Source organism: Dermochelys coriacea, chromosome 7, assembly GCF_009764565.3.
Source record: "Dermochelys coriacea isolate rDerCor1 chromosome 7, rDerCor1.pri.v4, whole genome shotgun sequence".
NCBI classification, from domain to species: domain Eukaryota; kingdom Metazoa; phylum Chordata; order Testudines; family Dermochelyidae; genus Dermochelys; species Dermochelys coriacea.
Genome location: NC_050074.1, coordinates 9,144,850 through 9,164,897, shown reverse-complemented (window position 1 = coordinate 9,164,897; position 20,048 = coordinate 9,144,850). Strand labels below are relative to the sequence as shown.

Sequence of the window (20,048 nt, the reverse complement as noted above, 5' to 3'; positions counted from 1 at the left end):
CTGCGCTGTCTGTGTTTAGGACCTAGGGGATGGTTCAAACCTGGTACTCGCTGAATATGCTTTCCTTCTTGTTAGATTTTGTAGCTTCCCACCTTCCCCCATTTTTTTAAAAATAAAACCAAAACTAATTTTTTCCCCTTTAAATGTATTTATTACGCGCCCTTCGTCCCTCCTAAACATTCAGTGCCTCTGGCCAGGAAATGAGAAATTGAGTCTGTGTATTGAACTTCAGTCATTTACATGGCAACAAGGCAGAAATACTATCACTGACTTGCCATCAAATTGGTCATGTGACTAATCTTCCCTATTCTTTCATGAAATGTAAAGAGCTCTATTCCATGTGGATAGGACCATGCGCCCTTGCAGAGATCTACTGACCTCAGCCTGCCTTGACTCAAATTAAAGGACTGAAACTGTGCACAGACAGACGGGAGTGTGGGGGGGGGGCACAAAGGTATCTTTAAAGCCACCTTTACACACAAACTTCCTGAGCTGTGCTGTGCACACCTTGGTTGGGATGGAAGATCTAGGCCGGGACCTGTTAAGATATGGAAGTGTTCCTTACAAGATGGGAGATTGGAAAGCACTGAAAGAGTTAATATGGAAAGAAAAAGCTGACTTGGGAGGAGAAGCTGCTGGAGGCTAATTTTAAGCCCAAGCACTTTGGGGTAGAGTTTGCATCTTAGGGACATAAAAGCTTAAATAAACTATTTTAAAATGAGCAAGTAGGTAGTGCATGGAGAGGCCTTTAGAAAGGAAAAGAGGAGGATATAGGAATAGTTAACAATACACTAATTATTTAGCACAGCAGAAAATATATATTCTAATAGAAGTACCTTTAAGATCTGCATATAGTTCTGACGTGTGAGCGACAGTGGGTTTTCACACCCTGGCACATGCCTTGGGTGGTTAGCACCCACATGCTTATCTCTCCCTAACATATATGCCTTGTCATTGTCTATTCTTTAATTAAACCCAGATGTGAGCAGTCAAAAGACTAGGGTCAGCGCTGTGTGCACACAACTTCAGTGGAAAGGCAGAGGCAGGGATAGAGCGCGGCGCTCATGCTTGGCACGATACAGGCCTGTGTGGGCCATGTGGCCTCAGAATTCTGCCTCAGACCAGAACTGAGTAGAAATGGTGCCGGTGCTTCTTACTGCACATCTCCTGCCTGTTTAACGCCTCCTTGTTTGGGGTTTAAACAAGCCTTGTGCCTGCTCAGTATAAAATGCATGGTTTTAAAACCGGTGCAAGGAAGAGCCATTTTGTAAACACAAAATAACTGATGGAAGGGGTCAAGGAGATTTGCCTGGGGGATAAAGAGCAAATATGAACATTAGCCTTTTGTGGAATATACCTTCTCTTCCCCAAATGCTTTTTAATACCTTTGCCAGAGGAAATTAGCATCCTCCCTGTTCCTGGGCTTTTGTATAGCCTCCCTTGTCAGTCAGCTTCAGAATTTACACTGTGAGCTCTTTGGGGCAGGGGCCTGTCGGGGGAGAGAGAGACTGAACTGAGCGTGGGGCCTGGAGGCCCAGTGTGCAAGGACTCAATAAATGGGGCCCCAGGAAGGGAATGTTTTGATTACCTGTGGACTGGGAGTTATGAAAGGGCCCTGAAGAAGGAGAAATTGGCAGCAGGGCATTGCAGAGTGACCTCTGGCTACAAGGAGGTACTCGGGAATTAGCCACCCTGCTACACCACCGACCTGTGTTAGGGGACTGGACTGTGTGGCCCCAAATGTTCCCTCATTCTGCGAAGCCTATGCATTGATCATGAACTGTTCATACCTTGCAGCGATGTAGCTAAAAAAGGCTTTACAGGGCTGGGTTATCTTGCTTTACATAGATTTGAGAGACTAGTGCTTCCAGAATGATAGATGTTCATTGTCTAGGCACCGCTTCGTGTGTAACATTCGTAGTCTTGGTGCTGTTTAGTGTAACAGCCCAAGTGAGTATCAGGAGAAAAGCACAAAGCAAAAGCAACTTACAGAACTTCTTGTTTTTATTATTTAGTATTTCTGGAGCATGATAGCAAGGTGCTTGGCTTTGTGTATGTGCATAAAGTATTATGTGGTCCAGACGCTGGTCTCGTTTATGCCAGTGTAATTCTGGAATAACTCCCACTGTATTTACTGGAATTACTACAGATGACCAGGTAACTGAGGTCAGTATCTGGGCTGTGATCCCTGCCCATCTTGCCATAGAAAATACTGTATGCTTAGATGGAGGGATTAGAAGATGGGGGTCCCTTGGTAATCCAAGAGGCATGGGATTTAGTTTCAGGATATGGTTTGGAGGACTGCTGTGAGATTTGCTACTGTTTTATTGGTTTTGTATTCTTAACTGATTTAGAGCCTGAAACATGCGTTCTTTTCTAGTAGTTAAATCCAAGTAAATATGACACTGCAGCAAGCCCTGGCCATCTAAGAATGTGACCGATATCGCTCGTGTCCGCTCGCGTTTGCACAGTGGCAGTGAGGCCAGAACTCAGATCCTCCCTAAGAAGCAGTATAGCCTCCTTCCACTTGAGCTAAAGGAGAATTTGTTTCAGACTCTGACATGTCTGCATCAGTACTGCTATACTGCCAGGAGAGGGCAGAGGTACGCAGTAATGGTACAAGCTCACAATGATGAGCATGTGAAGGAGAGGCCAGGGGAGCAAGGCTTTAGAGAGGAAACGTGATTTCAGGAAGGTTTTTTGGCACTGGAGGAGGAGGGAGGATGGTTTAAAGCAGAAGGGTCCACATGGAAGAAAGGGCAGACGTGTCAGACAAAGCCTTTGGAATCACCATGTGTAAAGAATTCCCTTAGCGAATCAGCCAAGCGCTTCCTGGTTGTGAGTCTTTGCAAATAAGAAAACACTTGTTTTCCTTTAGAGGACTCCGCATTCCTAAGAGCTGTCAAGAGCTCTGCCGCTTGGCCACACTGTAAACAGATACCCTTGCACCTGCTATATTTAGTCAAACAAAAAGGGACTTCTGACAGGCTGGTGAACAGAGGGAGCTGCCCCTTGGGGGAAGAAGATTCACTGGATCAGAAGGTTTCAGTATTGGGTTTTTCGTGTTTAGAGAGAGGTCAGATCACACAAGTGTGCCCCAACCCTCTGGTTCTGGCAGCTGAACTCCAGCCCCATCGATAATAAAACCTTAAACTCCCCATGCTGGCAGCTGAACCTCAGGGCACATGTGACAGCCCTGATCATCTCCGTCTTAATCCCATGGAATGCCTACTTACAGACACTGATAAACGTTTAGGGCCCTTTGCACCCCTCTAGCACACAGTATGGAAGGCTGCTAACACACCTGAGTGCAAGCAAAATGCAATTAGGGAGGAGCACGGAAGGAGAACAACCACTGTGCAAAATGCTTCCCAAGTCCTGGAGCTGACAGCACTTCCTCCACATAAGATCCCACCATACTGATTCAGGGCCGGGGTGGCATGGTGGGGACAGAGCCAGGAAGCAGCATTCCAAGCTTGTATTATTTCCAGTGGACATTCCAGTTTGTTCTGAGCAACCTCACTGAGTCCTGTCTACGGCTGTCCCCATGGGGGAAGACTGTGCGCACCTATGGACTGGGAGATCAGAGACAGCACACTCCTGAACTGGCCCTTGTTTCAGAGGGAAGGGAAAATCTAGAACAGTGCAGAGATGCCAGCTCTCTGTGCAAAGTATTGGAACTAGAACTCCCATGAGTTCCTGGACACGATGTGATTCCAAGGTCGTACCTCTGCCAACCTTCCACGCTAGCACTAATCCCTCTGCCATGCTGGATTTTGCATTGGCTTTGTCGAGTTGTAACACAGAGTTTGTGTTACCCTTTTCCGATTCCAGGGTGTCTTTTCTTTGCTTCAGAGGATGACTTGCCCCTTTGAAATCTGACAGGGTTTTCAAAAGAGATGAAAAGTCGTCAAATCGCTCTTATCTGTTTAACAGGGTGTTTGTCATTCCCTTTTTGCTATCTCTCCTTCAGGTTTTTCTGCTTGTTCCCTACTAATAGGCAGGAAATTAAATGCAATAAGTCATAGTTCTTCTGAACCATCTGTACTGCAGGGGAACAAAAAGATGAGGAAATCAGAATGACTTGGGAGGGAATGGAACCTGGGTAAGAAAATAAAGTTGCTTTGTTCTTTTTTCAGGTTTTACATTGAAAGCATCTCCTTTCTGAAGGACAAAAACACAGTAGAACTCTTTTTCCTGAATGCAAAATCTTGTGTGCACAAGGTAACGTGTGATGTCTTTTGAAACATTTACCCAATATTATGCATTTTCCAGTACTAGAGCCCATCACTAGACTGGCTGATAAATTAGGTATTAATAAAATCATATTTCTAGATTATACTGAAGGATTCAAATGTAAACAGTCCGCCAACTTCAGGTAGGTAGATGAATGGGACGGTGATGGTGCGATTTTCACAGCCCTCTGGCTTTCAAAGAGGCTAAACCAAAATCCCACATCCAAATATACCCAGACTTTGGAGTGTTTGAAATCTGGATCAGAATTTTGCAGCTCTAATTGACATCATACATGTGCTTCCCACATACATGTAATATTCAATGGCTAATGCAAGTGTCTACATTAATCTCAACGACCGCTCTGCATCAAGATCAAGGGGAGCATATGGCCCAGTGCACAAGACGTTTGACATTTGAATGTGGTTACTTCTTTCCCTGAAGGTACCCCATAAAGTCAAGAACAAAGAGAACATACTTTTAATATATATGTATACAAGTGTATGTACATGGGTACACACACACACACACACACACACTCTCTCTCTCTCTCTCTTTTTCTGGTTAGGAAGTTAACATTTTGTGTACAGAAAATGCAAAAATCCACACTTTTTTTTTAAACTGTGGGTTTTTTTTTCCATCAGGATGTCATGCTACCTTGTTTTAAATAGTATAAATTAGCTCTCCAGAGGAAGGGGAATCTCCCTAATCCTAAGTGAGGATTGAATGGGCATATCAAATAACACCACAGGTGCCAGTCTGCCAAACTTTTGCTGTAACAGGAACCATGTTTCAATAAATGCCAATGCAGCAGTGTCTAATGTTTCTGTGATTTTTCTGGTACTGTCAAGTCAAGCAGCTGGCACTTCCATTGTTGTTTTTCATGCAACCTGCCTAGTTGTGAAGCGCGGGAAGTGTGGAACTCAATTCTGACAGGTACTAGAGGGAAACAGAATAATCTGCTCATTCATTAACTGGTGTAGTGATTCCATATATTAGTTCAAATTCAACCCCGTGCAACTCCATTGTTTGCTAACATTCTCACACATCATATTTTAAAGGGTCGTAGATCAAAAACTGGTATTTCTGGCTGGGTGGAAACCTTACACAGAATATTTAATGGCAAGAATGTGTATCTCACTTGAATAGGAATTTGTTTCTGGGAGAGTGAGGAAAATGGAACCCCGCTCTCCCCCTCCCCCCCAAAAAAAAGGATTTTTTTAAAAGTAAACATCTGTTAAGAGTCCTGGACCTCTTTGACTCAGCTTAATAGCCAACGAGTCTCAAGTTCAGTCTATTCGTCCTCTCAAGTAAGTGTCTTGGTAGTTGGTAGAAATTGTTTCAGAGAACACTGAAACAGTTTAACTAGGCACCAAAGCACAAAAAATATAGACTTGGAAAATGTAACTGATTTAGTCATGGGATGTGAAGAATATTACCACTGTCCAGAACTAACTTGCTATTAAAATAAATGCTAATCACATCAAAACATTGGGTTACTTGGTAAGTGTGTGTGTGTGTGTGTGTGTGTGTGTGTGTGTGTGTGCAGTATAAAAGGTAAGGGGGAAAAACACTCCATATATAAACATATACGTCATCTAGCCAGAGGAAGACACGCATCTGGCCCTGATAAATATTACTATTCACACAGCATAGTTATAGAAATGAACTGATGATCATGTGCAAAGTGCTGGAATAAACATTGTGTATCATGCAGTGATTTATTTCAGTACTCTGAATGTCACTGTTTGAATGAGAGTCCTTTTTATTTCATTAGGCCTGTGCTTTAATTGGTATTAGTGTATAAAGTGCCAGCTGCCTGATTTTGCACGGCACAACTGCCAGTAGATGAGAGAAATAGTTTTCTCTAGTGTACAGTTTCTATAGGAAGCACAAGGAGAGGGAGCTTGGCTTAAAATTCAGAAAGGAGGTTTGCTGTAAAGAAAAGTTTCAGAACAGCCTTGAGATACTAACAAAGTACAGGTTACAGCCGTATTAGTCTGTATTCTCAAAAAGAAAAGGAGTACTTGTGATGCCTTAGAGACTAACTAATTTATTTGAGCATAAGCTGTAGCTCATGAAAGCTTATGCTCAAATAAATTTGTTAACAAAGTACAGTAAAACCAGACAGCCCTTCTCTTTGTATAACTTCTCATTCCAAGCTGGTGAAACGAAAATGAACCCTGAGCAAAGAAATTTCTCTGTTTATAGATCATTAAAAATCAAAGCAGACTTGTTACCTCTTAGCCATGCTGGTTAAAACTGAGGCTGCACGGGCAGGACAGCAGCAGTGCAGGGGAAGAGTTTTATCTTCACTTGCTAATAACATTGAGTCTGGCAAGGACTCAGAAGGAACAGAATCTATGTGAATGAGGGTTTGAAGACAATACTGTAGCACTATGACCTAAGTCTTCACTTGGCTTTACATTGGGGTACCATCCCAAAAGATCCTTACACTGCAGGATCCCGTGCCAAGAGAACAAGATTGGGGTCAAGCTTTTCTGAACTCAGCAGTGCAAGCCTGAATATCTGTGGGTTTAGCTATCTCTGCTGGTTGTGTTGGGAACATGTAACCATGTGCTACAATACTATCCCCCTAATTCACCTCAATAAATCCCTTCTTTTTGATTGCAAGCTCTTTGGGGCAGGGACTGTCACTGTTAGTACAGCATTAAGCACAGTAGGTCTCCACCTGGCTGCTGCATTATAAATGTTAACACCTTGGGCTTGATTATTAGTATTTATGCGTACATGTCTCTGTTCGTGGCAGTAATATGATTCACAACCGTTCTTGATGGTATATTGACTATTCCTAATGAGTTAGATAAAGCCACAAATATGTGGGATTTTCATGTGCAAAAGGGCTGATAGTACATATAAAAATGGGCAATTAGTTGTGTGTGGTTGGAAAATCTGAAGGGTGTCTGGAAATTTGAGTCAAATTATTCTTTGGCATAGCTGCATTGAGGTCAGTGGATTTACCCTAGGGATAAATTTGGCCCATTGCCTTTTAACACTAAAATGAGTTACTTTAATGCCATTTGGGGAACATCTGATCACAGTTATGCGAGATTTCAGCTCATTAGAGATAACCAAAAATGCAGTTTACATTTGTGTTGAATTAACACTCATTTAAGAACTGGAATGCAGATGAGATGATGGGCACATCAAATGTATTCAAAAGCCACACTAACTCAATAAACATCGTAGTCGCTTTAGTTTGTGCTTTAGGGCAAGGAGACGCAGTCAGAATAAAGGGCAATATCAGCTACAAAATATAACCAGATTCCCAACTTCAGTGAAGCAACCTACTGCTAGTCACTAATGATAGATCAGATGTTCTCTGGTATTTCTCAGTAGTTAATCCAGGTAGGGAAGCTTATACTTATTGTGTGGATTTCTTGTTTGGTTCTTGTTTTAGTTTTTTGCTCCACTCATATTGAAGGTCATAAGGAACCCCAATGTCTTTAAAAGCAACAACCTATACTTGAAGCACGTGATGCAGGGATCTCCGTAATGCACCTGTGCTCTCTGTTTACCTGAATGATGAGATATAAAAGGCCATATCCTACCCTAGATCTTTACATGAAGCTCCCATTGTGGGACAGGAATGCAGTTCAAAACGTGAGTGGTCAAATAGGAGGGTGTGAGGGCAGTATGGAAACCTGGATGGGTTGATAAAGACTGCTTAAAATAGCATCTTAATTATTTTCACAGAACTGTTTTCAATGTTCTTTCATATTTCACTGTTAAAAAAACAGAGAGAAACTTTAAAAAAAAAAAAAAAAAGCCCCAGTTGAGGAAAGCACTTGTGCCTGTATTTAGCTTAAAGTGTGTGCTTAACTTCCGGTAACTTTAATGGGATTTAGGCAAATGCTTAACTCTAAGCATATGTTCTTTTCTGGATACTGATGCTTTCCTGACTCAGAGCCTAGCTGGATGGGTATGTGCAGTTGTGGAGTGAGCCATGTGTTGGTGCTTTCATTTCAGTGGTACTCTATCCATATGGGCTGAAATTCCACCCTTGTGCCAAGGGCCAGTGCAAGGCTTAAGCAACAGCTAAGTCCTACTTCAAGGGACCAAGTCCTACTTAAATGTGATTTAGGCCTTGTGCCTGTCCGCTGCCTCGGAGGAATTTCCCCCGTAACTTGTAAAGTACCGTAGAATCCTTCAGACGGAAAGTGCGACCTAATTATGTAATTATTAAAAAATATGTATTGACATCACTGTTTACACAGGAGAAGCGCTCCATAGAATGTAGTCTTCGTGTGTCTATGGGGCAGGTTCTCTGAAGCTCGTCTCTAGGTTAGGTCCTATGCTCCGGGTTAGTTTCCATGCTTTTCCTCCTCCAATGCAAAGGGAATTTTTAATCTAGGGGAAGGGAAATCAATGCCTTAAATATCTCGGGACCAGATTCTGATACTTATTCCCGTTCAGGAGCACTTTGCTCCACAAGGGGTCATTGGATTTCAGTGTGCCGGCTCACAGAGTAAAGTACTACTCAGTCTGAGTAAAAGTGGCAGAATCTAGCTAGCCTACCAGGCCAGCATCTCCAGATGTCTGCTGTGCTTTAACAGAGCCCAGGGTCCATGTGCACGGTGACCCTGCTGTCCCAGGGCACTCTGGACAGTCCTTTTGCTCTAGGCTGAACATACTGGTGAACAACCGGCCCATATGGAGCAGAAAATGACACTGCTCTACGTAACTTCTCTCCCTTTTCCTCTATTCTTGAGCTCTTCCTCCCTTTGGAGCACCGAGCCAGTGACCCCTTTCCATGGAGGAAGCTGGGCAGTCAGACATATGATCCCCATAGTAAGTGTATGATTCACTAGGGGCTCGTGCTCTTTGTATCTTCTGTCAGCCAAGTGCATTGCACGCACCAGGGGCTCCTTGCGTCCCTCCATTTCCCCTTCCCCACCTGGTCTCTGTGTGACACCCTCCCGTCCTCTCCTATTTCAAGGACTCCTTGTAACTCTTCCCACCTCCTCCCTTATGCTCCCCCATGGTCCCCCTCCCCCCATGCAGTTGTTGCCCATTCTCCCCACTTCCATGCCACAGGATCTGTGGGCATCCCATTTGTCTCTTCCCTCCCCAAGGCACAGTGGGGCTCTGTGGGCCCCCCATTCGCTTCCTCTGCTGCATGCCAGAGAGCTTGTGTCACCCCTGCAACCTCCAAGTCTCCCATCTCCTATTCCAGGGTGCCTGTGTAGCCCCTCTATTCCCTACTCCCCGTCTCCTCCCTTGTTGATCCCTGCTTTGCCCCTCACATACTGCTTCCCCCTTCTGGTCCCCACTTCCTCCACTTTTCACCCCATCCGTCTGGTTCCTGCTACATTTTCTCCATCCCCAGTCTTGCCTCTTCCCTGTTCGGGTCCCCATTTCCCCCTCACACTCTGCTCTTCCCCCGCCCTGCCAGTCCCCTCCCTACAAGCTCTCTTTCTACACCTCTCCTGTTTCAGTTAGAGCCCAGGCTACAGCCATTCTTCTCCCACAGCAGGTTAAGCTGCTGCCTCTGATTCGTGTGGGCAGCGGAGTGAGTCTTCTGCCTGCAGCACTGGGGCCCTGATTTTCCTGTGAATCAAGCTTTTCTGGTGTTCCGATTTGCAACCATAGCAATAGACTTGTGCCCATTGGTGACTAACACGTTCCCTGAGATTCTGGAATTGATGGGATGTTCCAAAGCTACTCTGCTACAGACAAACCGAGAAATGCCCTGAGTTGAGCGTTTACATCTGGCTTCGCTTGGCCAATTAACAATGTTTACTCTCACGCTCCTGCCACCTCATCTTGACCACAGGTACTTCGGCAGCAAAGTCTTGCTTCTTAATTTCATCACTGACCTGGCTTTCAGCACCAGCTAGTCTCTTGCAGTGCATGTTAGGTAACGTCCTTGCAGCAAGTAATACCAAGTTACACACCTAAAGGAAAAACTCCTGCTACATACTAGCCGGCACAATTCATTCTGTGTTTACTATGCTGTCCACCTGACTTGGCTTTCCCCATGAACCGGGCAAGACAGACAATGCAAATAAAACCCCATTTAACGTGAACTGAGCTCTGCCACTCAGATGTTACAAAGGAGTGTTTCCTTATCACTGGTGCATGCATGAGTACTGATACTTCGGGCTTTTATAACTAGTATCCTGGGGTCCCTTTCCCCACCCCTCCCTGATGAGGTGCTGGTTTTTTTTGTTTTTTGTTTTTTTCTGGACATCACTGCAGCTCATGTCCCTCTCACTTCCGAGTGGTCTAATAACCTGCCATGTAGCTAAACCTGCACCAAACCCGGTCTTGCAGTCTGCCTCCCTCCTTCATGTTTTGCCTGGAGTTTGAAGTAGCCCAATGTCCATTGCCAGTTAGAGCATGAACAATTGAACAGTAGGCAGTGCTATGTGCTATATGGATGAATAACAAAGAAAAGGGTCCCTGTCCCCAGAGATCTGAATCTAGATGTCAGATTGGACACAACATGTGAACAGAACAGAGTGAATTGGGGCAGACGGAGGATGTAACAAAGTGAATGGAGTTTAGCAGGTTTCAGAGTAGCAGCCGTGTTAGTCTGTATTCTCAAAAAAGAAAAGGAGTACTTGTGGCACCTTAGAGACTAACAAATTTATGTGAGCATAAGCTTTTGTGAGCTACAGCTCACTTCATCGGATGCATTCGGTGGAAAATACAGTGGGGAGAATGGGCACCGAATGCATCCGATGAATGCATCCACCGAATGCATCCGATGAAGTGAGCTGTAGCTCACGAAAGCTTATGCTCAAATAAATTTGTTAGTCTCTATGGTGCCACAAGTGCTCCTTTTCTTTTTTGGAGTTTAGCAGGAAGTTCTGAAGTCTCAGCTCACCACTTGGCTAATCAAGGCCTGACAGTCATGAATTTTAGGCATCTCAGCTGAAGTAGGCCTGAGCCACTGACATGGGCACCAGGGATCGCTGCCAGGAAAGAGATCTGAGATGTTGTCTATCCCCACTCCAGCTGTTGATTGACAGCACCTACTCAATCTGTGGCTGCTACTTCAGTCTCAGGGTTGCATTAGCTTTTGAGCCGCTATCCAACCCCTGCACTCAGCCACGAAGGAGCCTCCATGGAGTGGCACTCTGTCGTGCACTGGGGCTTTACACTGTGCGCTCAGCTTTCTATGGCTTTCCTGTCCCCTCAATTGAGCAGGACTCTGGGGTTCCACTGCACCCAGTACTCTGTACACCTATGCTCTGTACGTTAATGAGAAAAATCTGTGCACCACACAGTGTAATTAAATAATTATGGGATCTCGAAAACAAACCAATCTGCTCTGCACCAGTTGGGTCAAGTGCGATACGTGTGGCTAGAACTCTTGATAATGAAGGGACTTGCAGAGTCTCTGCCAGTGCCATTTGTAAGTTCCCACTGTGTTCTGGATTCTGGTATCTCCTGACTTTTTTGAGTGCTTGACTTTGCAGCCTTAATGTTCTTTTAAAGTAGGTTTTATTAATGGAACTTCCTGTTTTAAAACAAAACAAAACCCCCAAAATCCAGACATCTTATCACGTGGAACCATATTGACCCCCCCCAAAAACAGGGTTCGGACCTTTAGATTCACTGCACGGATCTCAACCACTTCAGTTAATGGAGAACTAGGGCCTGTCTCCCTCTGATCCTGTTCTCCTCTTCCACCTTCCGCTCCCTCCTGCATTCAAATCGACGTGCCGTCACAACCACCACCTCCTCATCCTCCATGCTGCCTGGGCACCAGACGCAGGAGCACTGAATGCAAAGGAGGGAGTGTTCCTGCTCCCTGCAACGGCTGTTCTCAACCCACCATCCAGGGGCTGTCAAGTCCTTCTTAGGCCCTGCAGTCCCAGGAAGAAGCATGATCCCATGGGGATGGCACGTGCTCAGTCTGGTCAGCGCATAGGAGCTGTGAGGGGATGGAGCATGCTCAGTGCAGACAGAGACTTTGGGGAATTTAGCTGCCAAACTCTAACAAGTCTTATCTGAGCATGTGTAAACTGAGTTGTTGTTTTTTTTGAGGCCTATAAATTAGCCACATTTGGGCAAATTTTCAGGGAAATGGCAAAAGGGACATCCTTGGTCCTGGGGTGGTGCTTCTGACAAATTTCAAGTCCCTACTCTACAGCACAGAGGTGCCAAAGTATGTCGTCAAACCATGGGCAAAACCGTGTATTTTCCCTTATCTCGCTCTGAGAAATAGCCTCAACTGTTTAATCTAAAACTTTCCCCAAAAATATCAGTGGAGACAGATGCCTGGCGTGGAAAATTTCAGTCCAAATGATTTAACTTTTGCAAAGTTGTAAGCCACTGAAAACAGGGTCTTATAATCGTATGTGTGGGGCAATCTTACCTCTAGGTGACACTGTTAGCTCTGCCTATAATTAAGATGCACACGTAAATGTCAGTGATCAAAATAGGGCCCCTAGGTAGCTCTTTTCCATTACTGGGTATTCATCTCTTATTAGTGTGGGCTTCATTTGATCGTGTTATCCAATGTAGCCTCCCTGGAAGAGTGAGTTGTTACATTTGCTTGGCCTACTTTAGCCCTCCATAGCTAGCTTTGTCATATGATAACAGGTTGTTCCTACTCACCACACCTTCCATCTTTAGAGCCACTCCCTTGCTTGAGACTGTCACTCCCGAATGATTTTATCAAAAGGAAAGTTGTAGAGCTGTTTACAAGATGAGGATCTGATTTTCATTGACTGATACTTTGCCATTGGGCTGTCAGACATCCCAGAGATCATTGCACTGATCTGCTTTGGGAACTGGTGGTGATGGGCAAGAAGGTAGAAGGTGCGCCTTGCTCTGCATTCTTATTACTGCATTCACTTATGCTGTGTCCATGTACAGCCATTTGTCTCCCTTGAAACACTTTATGGCATGTGCTGTGGTCCTTTCTCTCTCTCTCTTTAGTGAGCCTGAAGTACATGCTTAAATTCTTAAATTCATGCTTAAATTCTTTGATGAATTAGGGCCCAAATTCTGCCCTGAGAAGGCAGGATTTGGCCTTTACTACTCATTGTGAATATTGATGCTCTCCTGCTCGACAGTACTTACACTCAGCTTGGACAGCTGCTAGGTCCTATTATTAGTCTAACATCATTCTGCCTGACAAAAGCCACCTGGACAAGTTAGGCCAGTCAGTCCTGCTGTAAACCCATGGACTTCTGGAAAGCTACACCAGCAGATGAATTTGGCTCTTCAGTTAAAACAATTGGTCCCTACTGCAAAGCTTAATTGAAAAATATCAATTCCATCCCCTTCCTGGAGCAGCTCCGTTGATTCTGGCTAGACTTATTCACATCAGAAATGTGTAAGAATCAGATGCCATTATCTGAATTACATCTATCTACTTAACCTCTTCCTAGTAATCTTATTCTCGCTAACTCTAGGAAAATATCCAATCTTCATGTTCAACGGTGGTTCTCAGTGCATGCTGCAGACCTAGCTCCCAGCCTCTTGGCCTGTTTGCCTAAACGTATGCTTAAATGGTCCAGCCATCCCAGGACATGCAAATTAATCTTTATCAGTGTGTCGTTCCCCTCTGGTTTTGAAAATTGCTATGATTGCTGGAGTAGTGCTGAACTGTCATCGCAGAACCTGGAACCACACGCAGCTCAGCCAGTTTGGGATTGTTACAAACTCAGAATACTGCCTGGCTTTGTTGGAAAGGCTTCCCAGCCTTTTGAAATGAACACATGTTGATGTACAGATTGGAGTCCACCCACAAGCATGGGCTAGTGGTTAGGGCATGGAATGAGTGGTAGGAGACTTGGCTTTAAGCCCTGGTTCTGACCTGATGTGGTGACCTTGGGTAAGTCACTTCTCTCTGTGCCTCTGTTTTCCCTCCAACTCTGTCTATTTAGACTTTACACTCTTCAGGGCATGTGCTTCCCCCCCGTCCCCAGTTTGTACAGCACCTTGCACAGTGGATTTCTAGGTGCGACTTTCATACAAATAATAAAAAATATTCGAAAACAATCCACTGTGTCCTAAAGATAAGGCCAGAGTACTGGCCCTAGGGAGAGAAAGGGCTCCTAGAGCCTCTTCATGTACCAGTGCACTCATGCAAGAGTCTGAAAAGACTGGGGAATGCAAGGCCATGAGACATGCTTGCAACAGTTGGGGGTGGAGAAGTCATCACCTTCTTTTAAAGGTATAGTAAGATCTGCAGCTCCCCTGGAAACACTGGGTCTGATTCTTCACTGCCTTGCATGGTCATTGAGGCCTGTGTAATGCTGAGTGCTTGGGCCAGATCCTCAGCTGATATAAATTGGTATCATTCCACGGAAGTTAGTGGAGCTAAGCGAGATTTACGGACCTTGGAATCTGACCTCTTGTTGCACAGGAGTAAATGTCTACACAAGGTGCAAGGCTGCGGAGAAGCAGGGCTATTATGCCTTCTATGATCGTAATGCTCTCCAGCCCTGTGGTATGTCATCTCTGTCCCACCTCACTTCTCCCTCCCCCCAGCTATTATGGGTGCTAATTTGGCTTCCATCTAGTAGACTGGGATTTTTATAACTATCCAGAATGCATTTTTTCATGGCACTGTGGTGTGCAGAATTACAATTAGGATTTGGGTGTTGAATGTACAGTATGTTTCCATTCCGCGAGCAATGCGCCTTGTTGTAAAGGAATGAGGAAGACGGTGCTTGTAAAGTTAGTTCCAATGTTCTGTCCAAAATAGTTCAATATGGGGAGCAACACAATTTATAACATGCCCCGAGTTATAATTCACAAGCAAAACAATATACGACCCAGGGACATGAATCAACAAAATCCCAGGATGGAGGCTGAAACTACACTTGAAGCAATCCCTCTTGCATGATTGAATGGATTTGAATGCCAGCCTCTTAATATCCTGGATAAAGTGCTTTGTTCAGTCAGTTGTCTTGTTGTTGTTTGTTAATAGTAATTATCACAAAACATCATAACATGCATAGGAGAGCCCCAGCACCTCTTAAAATATGTATTTACAGCCATGTAAATACATATTTAAGATCGGTATAATAATAATGTGTTTCACTTAGCTTTTAATCTTCAAAGAGTTTTGCAAACATTAAGCATCACACCATCCCTGCCAGGTAGCCAAGTATTAGCCCCATTTTATAGAGGGATAAACTGAGGTATAGAGGGTAAGTAACTTGCCATGGTCCCATGGTGATTCACAGTGGCCGAATTGGGAATAAAACACACACATCCTGGGTTCTAGTCCTGTGCTCCATCCATTAGGAACACTTATGCATGCTTTTAAGTATACCGTAGTGGTATGGTTACCGCTAAGTGTGTTCTGCCATGATTAACAGACATGTATTGTAACACTGTGTTTAATGTTTCTTAGAGACCCACTGGATCTCATGTACCAGTAGGTGTGCCTACTTCTTTCTAAACAGCAGATTAATTCAACAGACTGTGCGGATTCTTCTGACAGTCACAACTGATCATAACAACAGGTTTCAGAATAGCAGCTGTGTTAGTCTGTATCCGCAAAAAGAAAAGGAGTACTTGTGGCACCTTAGAGACTAACAAATTTATTAGAGCATAAGCTTTCGTGAGCTATAGCTCACTTCATCGATATGCATCTGATGAAGTGAGCTGTAGCTCACGAAAGCTTATGCTCAAATAAATTTGTTAATCTCTAAGGTGCCACAAGTACTCCTTTTTTTTTTTTAACTGATCATAACCAGACACATTTCTCTAGTGGAGTTATAATAGACACCTATGAGCCAAACATCTTGCCAGAGCAGCCAGTCTCATTTTTATAAGGTATCTTAATGTAGACCTTCTGTAATAGGAGGATTTAGTTCCCCTGGGGGGGCTGTTTGGGCTCTGCATGCCATTATAAAAGCCTCGCTGTTGGTGCTCACTGGAGAAGCGTTCCCCAGAGGCTTTTCCCCTTATCAGTGTGCTTGTCCCAGAAGCAGATGGTAAAGCAAGTTTTTCCTTGGGACTAGATAGAAAGGGGTTAGGACCTCTGATGTAAGAATTGGTTTAGGCTTTTGCTGGGTGCTTAGAGATGATGGACCACATCTTGGGCTATATTAGAGCAGTTTTGTACTACTCACCTGGTGCAAAGTTACCATAAAGGCAGCATTACTGGCTAAAGGAGGTTTCCCCACCCAATGCAGGTCATGCCTCCTGTGGGCACACCTACCACCGAGGCTTCTAGACCCCCTTCCCTGGGGCTGCTGCAAAGGGCATGGCATAGGGAAAGAGGTTGTGGCCATGTGCGGTCCATGATCCCCTGCCATATCTGCCCTTTTGAGGCCATTGGCAACTCTAAATTGCATTGGTGGACGAATCTGATGTAGAGTCAGGGGAGCACAAAGATTTTGAAACCACTTTTACATCCTCATCCTGAGCTGGGCTGAGCACCCATTGGTGGGGTGGCAGCTCAGGATCCGAGGCATTGCTTTTGACTTTGGAATCCACATTAAATGTGCCTGAAGTGAAGGAAAGTATTTACGGTGCAACGCTTTGTCTTGGGGTTTTTTTTGTTATTTGTAAAAAGAAAAGGAGTACTTGTGGCATCTTAGAGACTAACAAATTTATTTGACAGGTTTCAGAGCATAAGCTTTCGTGAGCTACAGCTCATTTCATCGGTATGCATCCGATGAAGTGAGCTATAGCTCACGAAAGCTTATGCTCTAATAAATTTGTTAGTCTCTAAGGTGCCACAAGTACTCCTTTTCTTTTTGCGAATACAGACTAACACAGCTGCTACTCTGAAACCTTTTGTTATTTGTGACACTTGTTTGGTGTGAATAAAACACATCTTTACAGAATGCTCCTAGTCTGGGGACGGCCTAGAGATCACTTCCCTGTCATAGTAGCAACACATTGGAAGGGGGACAGTCCTTGTCATCTAACACTCTTGACAGGCTTTCTGGGAGTTGGGGAGGGAGAGAGAGGAATGACTTGTACTGCTGGCAGCATCAGCGGAAAACGACCTTTCTGTGAAAACTGTGAATTATTTGCCAGCTCACTTTGAATTCAGCCTCTGTGGGCCTCAGCTGCTGTAAAGCAATGTGGCTCAAGATCTCTCTGAGGCCTGATGGCTGAGAGGTTAAGGCATTGGATTGCAATCCCAGAGGTTGTAGATTTAAGTCTTGCTTGATCTCATATGCCAGTTCATGGAGCTGCAAAATTGGGTATCTGATCTATAGGGTGAGGGAAGTCAAAGGCAGCCAGACATGATGCTAGTCGCATCACTTCCTTGTGTATGGTTGGCTATGGAAACTAATGTGTTGGAAACTGCATTAATCTGTTGAGCCGTGTGAGGCAAACTTTGACTCTTGCTATCTCTCTGTAATTCTCTGGGGCATCACATTACTGCATCTTACCTTGTCCATGCAGAACTCCTGAAATTCCAAAGAGGCTCAGAGTGTGCTGAGGCTTGAGTTATGAGAGGTGGGTGTCACATGTTCAGTATTCTCCCCTGTAAAAATGAAAATATTTACTGATTGAAAATTCATTGGCCCCACTCTGCCCTTTATGCAAGTGGCAAGGGGATATTTTCCCTAACCCAGGAACCCAAATGTCAGCAACTAGATGCTGCCCCTAGCCTAGCTGCTGGTGGTGGAATGTGGTAGAAATCCCAGTTCCTGCAAACACTTATGCATCTGCCTGACAAAGGTGAGAATGGGCTCATTCACGTGTGCCAAGGTGGGGTGTTTGCAAGATAAGGGTCTTGGCTTGTAAACTCTTTGAAGAGAGACAAAAAGAAAAGGAGTACTTGTGGCACCTTAGAGACTAACAAATTTATTAGAGCACAAGCTTTCGTGAGCTACAGCTCACTTCATCGGATGCATTTGGTGGAAAAAACATTTGGTGTTTTTTCCACCAAATGCATCCGATGAAGTGAGCTGTAGCTCACGAAAGCTTATGCTCTAATAAATTTGTTAGTCTCTAAGGTGCCACAAGTACTCCTTTTCTTTTTGCGAATACAGACTAACACGGCTGCTACTCTGAAACCTTTGAAGAGAGACGACTCCTTGCTGAATGCATTCGATGAAGTGAGCTGTAGCTCAGGAAAGCTTGTGCTCAGATAAATTTGTTAATCTCTAAGGTGCCACAAGTCCTCCTTTTCTTCTTGCTGTGTGATTCTTGTAGGACCTGGTACAAACCCAGGGCCCAGTCATCACTGGGCTTCTGGATATGCTACAGCAATGTAAATATTTATAAACTTATTCACCATTGCTGAACTAAGACCAGCCTCATGTGGATGGAATGGAACAAATTTAGAGTTGCCAATGGTGTGATGGAAATTGTTGAAAACATGGTGGAATTCCTCAAGGGCTTCTTTTCCATGGGTCCAGATGATGAAGATGTCATCAATGTAATGCAAGTAGAGTAGGGGCATTAGGGGACGAGAGCTGAGGAAGTGTTGTTCTAAGTCAGCCATAAAAATGTTGGCAGGCTGTGGGGCCATGCAGGTACCCATAGCAGTACCGCTGATTTGAAGATATATGTTGTCCCCAAATGTGAAAGAGTTATGGGTGAGGACAAAGTTCAACCACCAGGTTTTCAAAGATTTCTGTCCCACCATCAACCTCAGCCTGGACAAGTCCACACAAGAGATCCACTTCCTGGACACTACGGTGCTAATAAGCGATGGTCACATAAACACCACCCTATACCGGAAACCTACTGACCGCTATACTTGTCTACATGCCTCCAGCTTTCATTCAGACCACACCACATGATCCATTGTTTACAGCCAAGCTCTACAATACAACCGCATTTGCTCCAACCCCTCAGACAGAGACAAATACCTACAAGATCTCTATCAAGCGTTCTTACAACTAAAATACCCACCGGCTGAAGTGAAGAAACAGATTGACAGAGCCAGAAGAGTACCCAAAAGTTACCTACTACAGGACAGGCCCAACAAAGAAAATAACAGAACACCACTACCCATCACCTTCAGCCCCCAACTAAAACCTCTCCAACGCATCATCAAGGATCTACAACCTATCCTGAAGGACAACCCATCGCTCTCACAAATCTTGAGAGACAGGCTAATCCTTGCTTACAGACAGCCCCCCAACCTGAAACACATACTCACCAGCAACCACACACCACACAACAAAAACACGAACCCAGGAACTTATCCTTGCAACAAAGCCTGTTGCCAACTGTGTCCACATATCTATTCAGTGGACACCATCATAGGGCCTAATCACATCAGCCACACTATCAGAGGCTTGTTCACCTGCGCATCTACCAATGTGATATATGCCATCATGTGCCAGCAATGCCCCTCTGCCATGTACATTAGCCAAACTGGACAGACTCTACGTAAAAGAATAAATGGACACAAATGAGACGTCAAGAATTATAACATTCAAAAACCAGTTGGAGAACACTTCAATCTCTCTGGTCACTCGATTACAGACCTAAAGTGGCAATTCTTCAACAAAAAAAACTTCAAAACAGACTCCAAAGAGAGACTGCTGAACTGGAATTAATTTGCAAACTGGACACCATTAACTTAGGCTTGAATAAAGACTGGGAGTGGATGTGTCATTACACAAAGTAAAACTATTTCCCCATGTTTATTTTTTCCCCACACTGTTCCTCACATGTTCTTATCAACTACTGGAAATGACTCACCTTGATTATCACTACAAAAGTTTTTTTTTTTTCTCTCGTGCTGGTAATAGCTTATTTTATGTGATCACTCTCGTTTCAGTGTGTATGATAACAACATCATTGTTTCATGTTCTCTATGTATGTAAAATCTCCCCACTGTATTTTCCACTGCATGCATCCAATGAAGCAAGCTGTAGCTCACGAAAGCTTATGCT

At 44.3% G+C, this 20,048-nt stretch overlaps 1 protein-coding gene across 7 annotated transcripts in view; it reads left to right on the top strand.

Moving 5' to 3' along the window:
* FRMD4B (FERM domain containing 4B) overlaps positions 1–20,048 on the top strand; it is a 191,073-nt gene that overhangs the window by 108,473 nt on the left and 62,552 nt on the right. For all 7 annotated transcript variants that reach the window (XM_038410319.1, XM_038410318.2, XM_038410320.2 and 4 more), the window contains one exon: positions 4,140–4,224. In XM_038410319.1, coding sequence (XP_038266247.1) covers positions 4,140–4,224 — 85 coding nt within the window. The remainder of the gene's footprint in view (positions 1–4,139; positions 4,225–20,048) is intronic.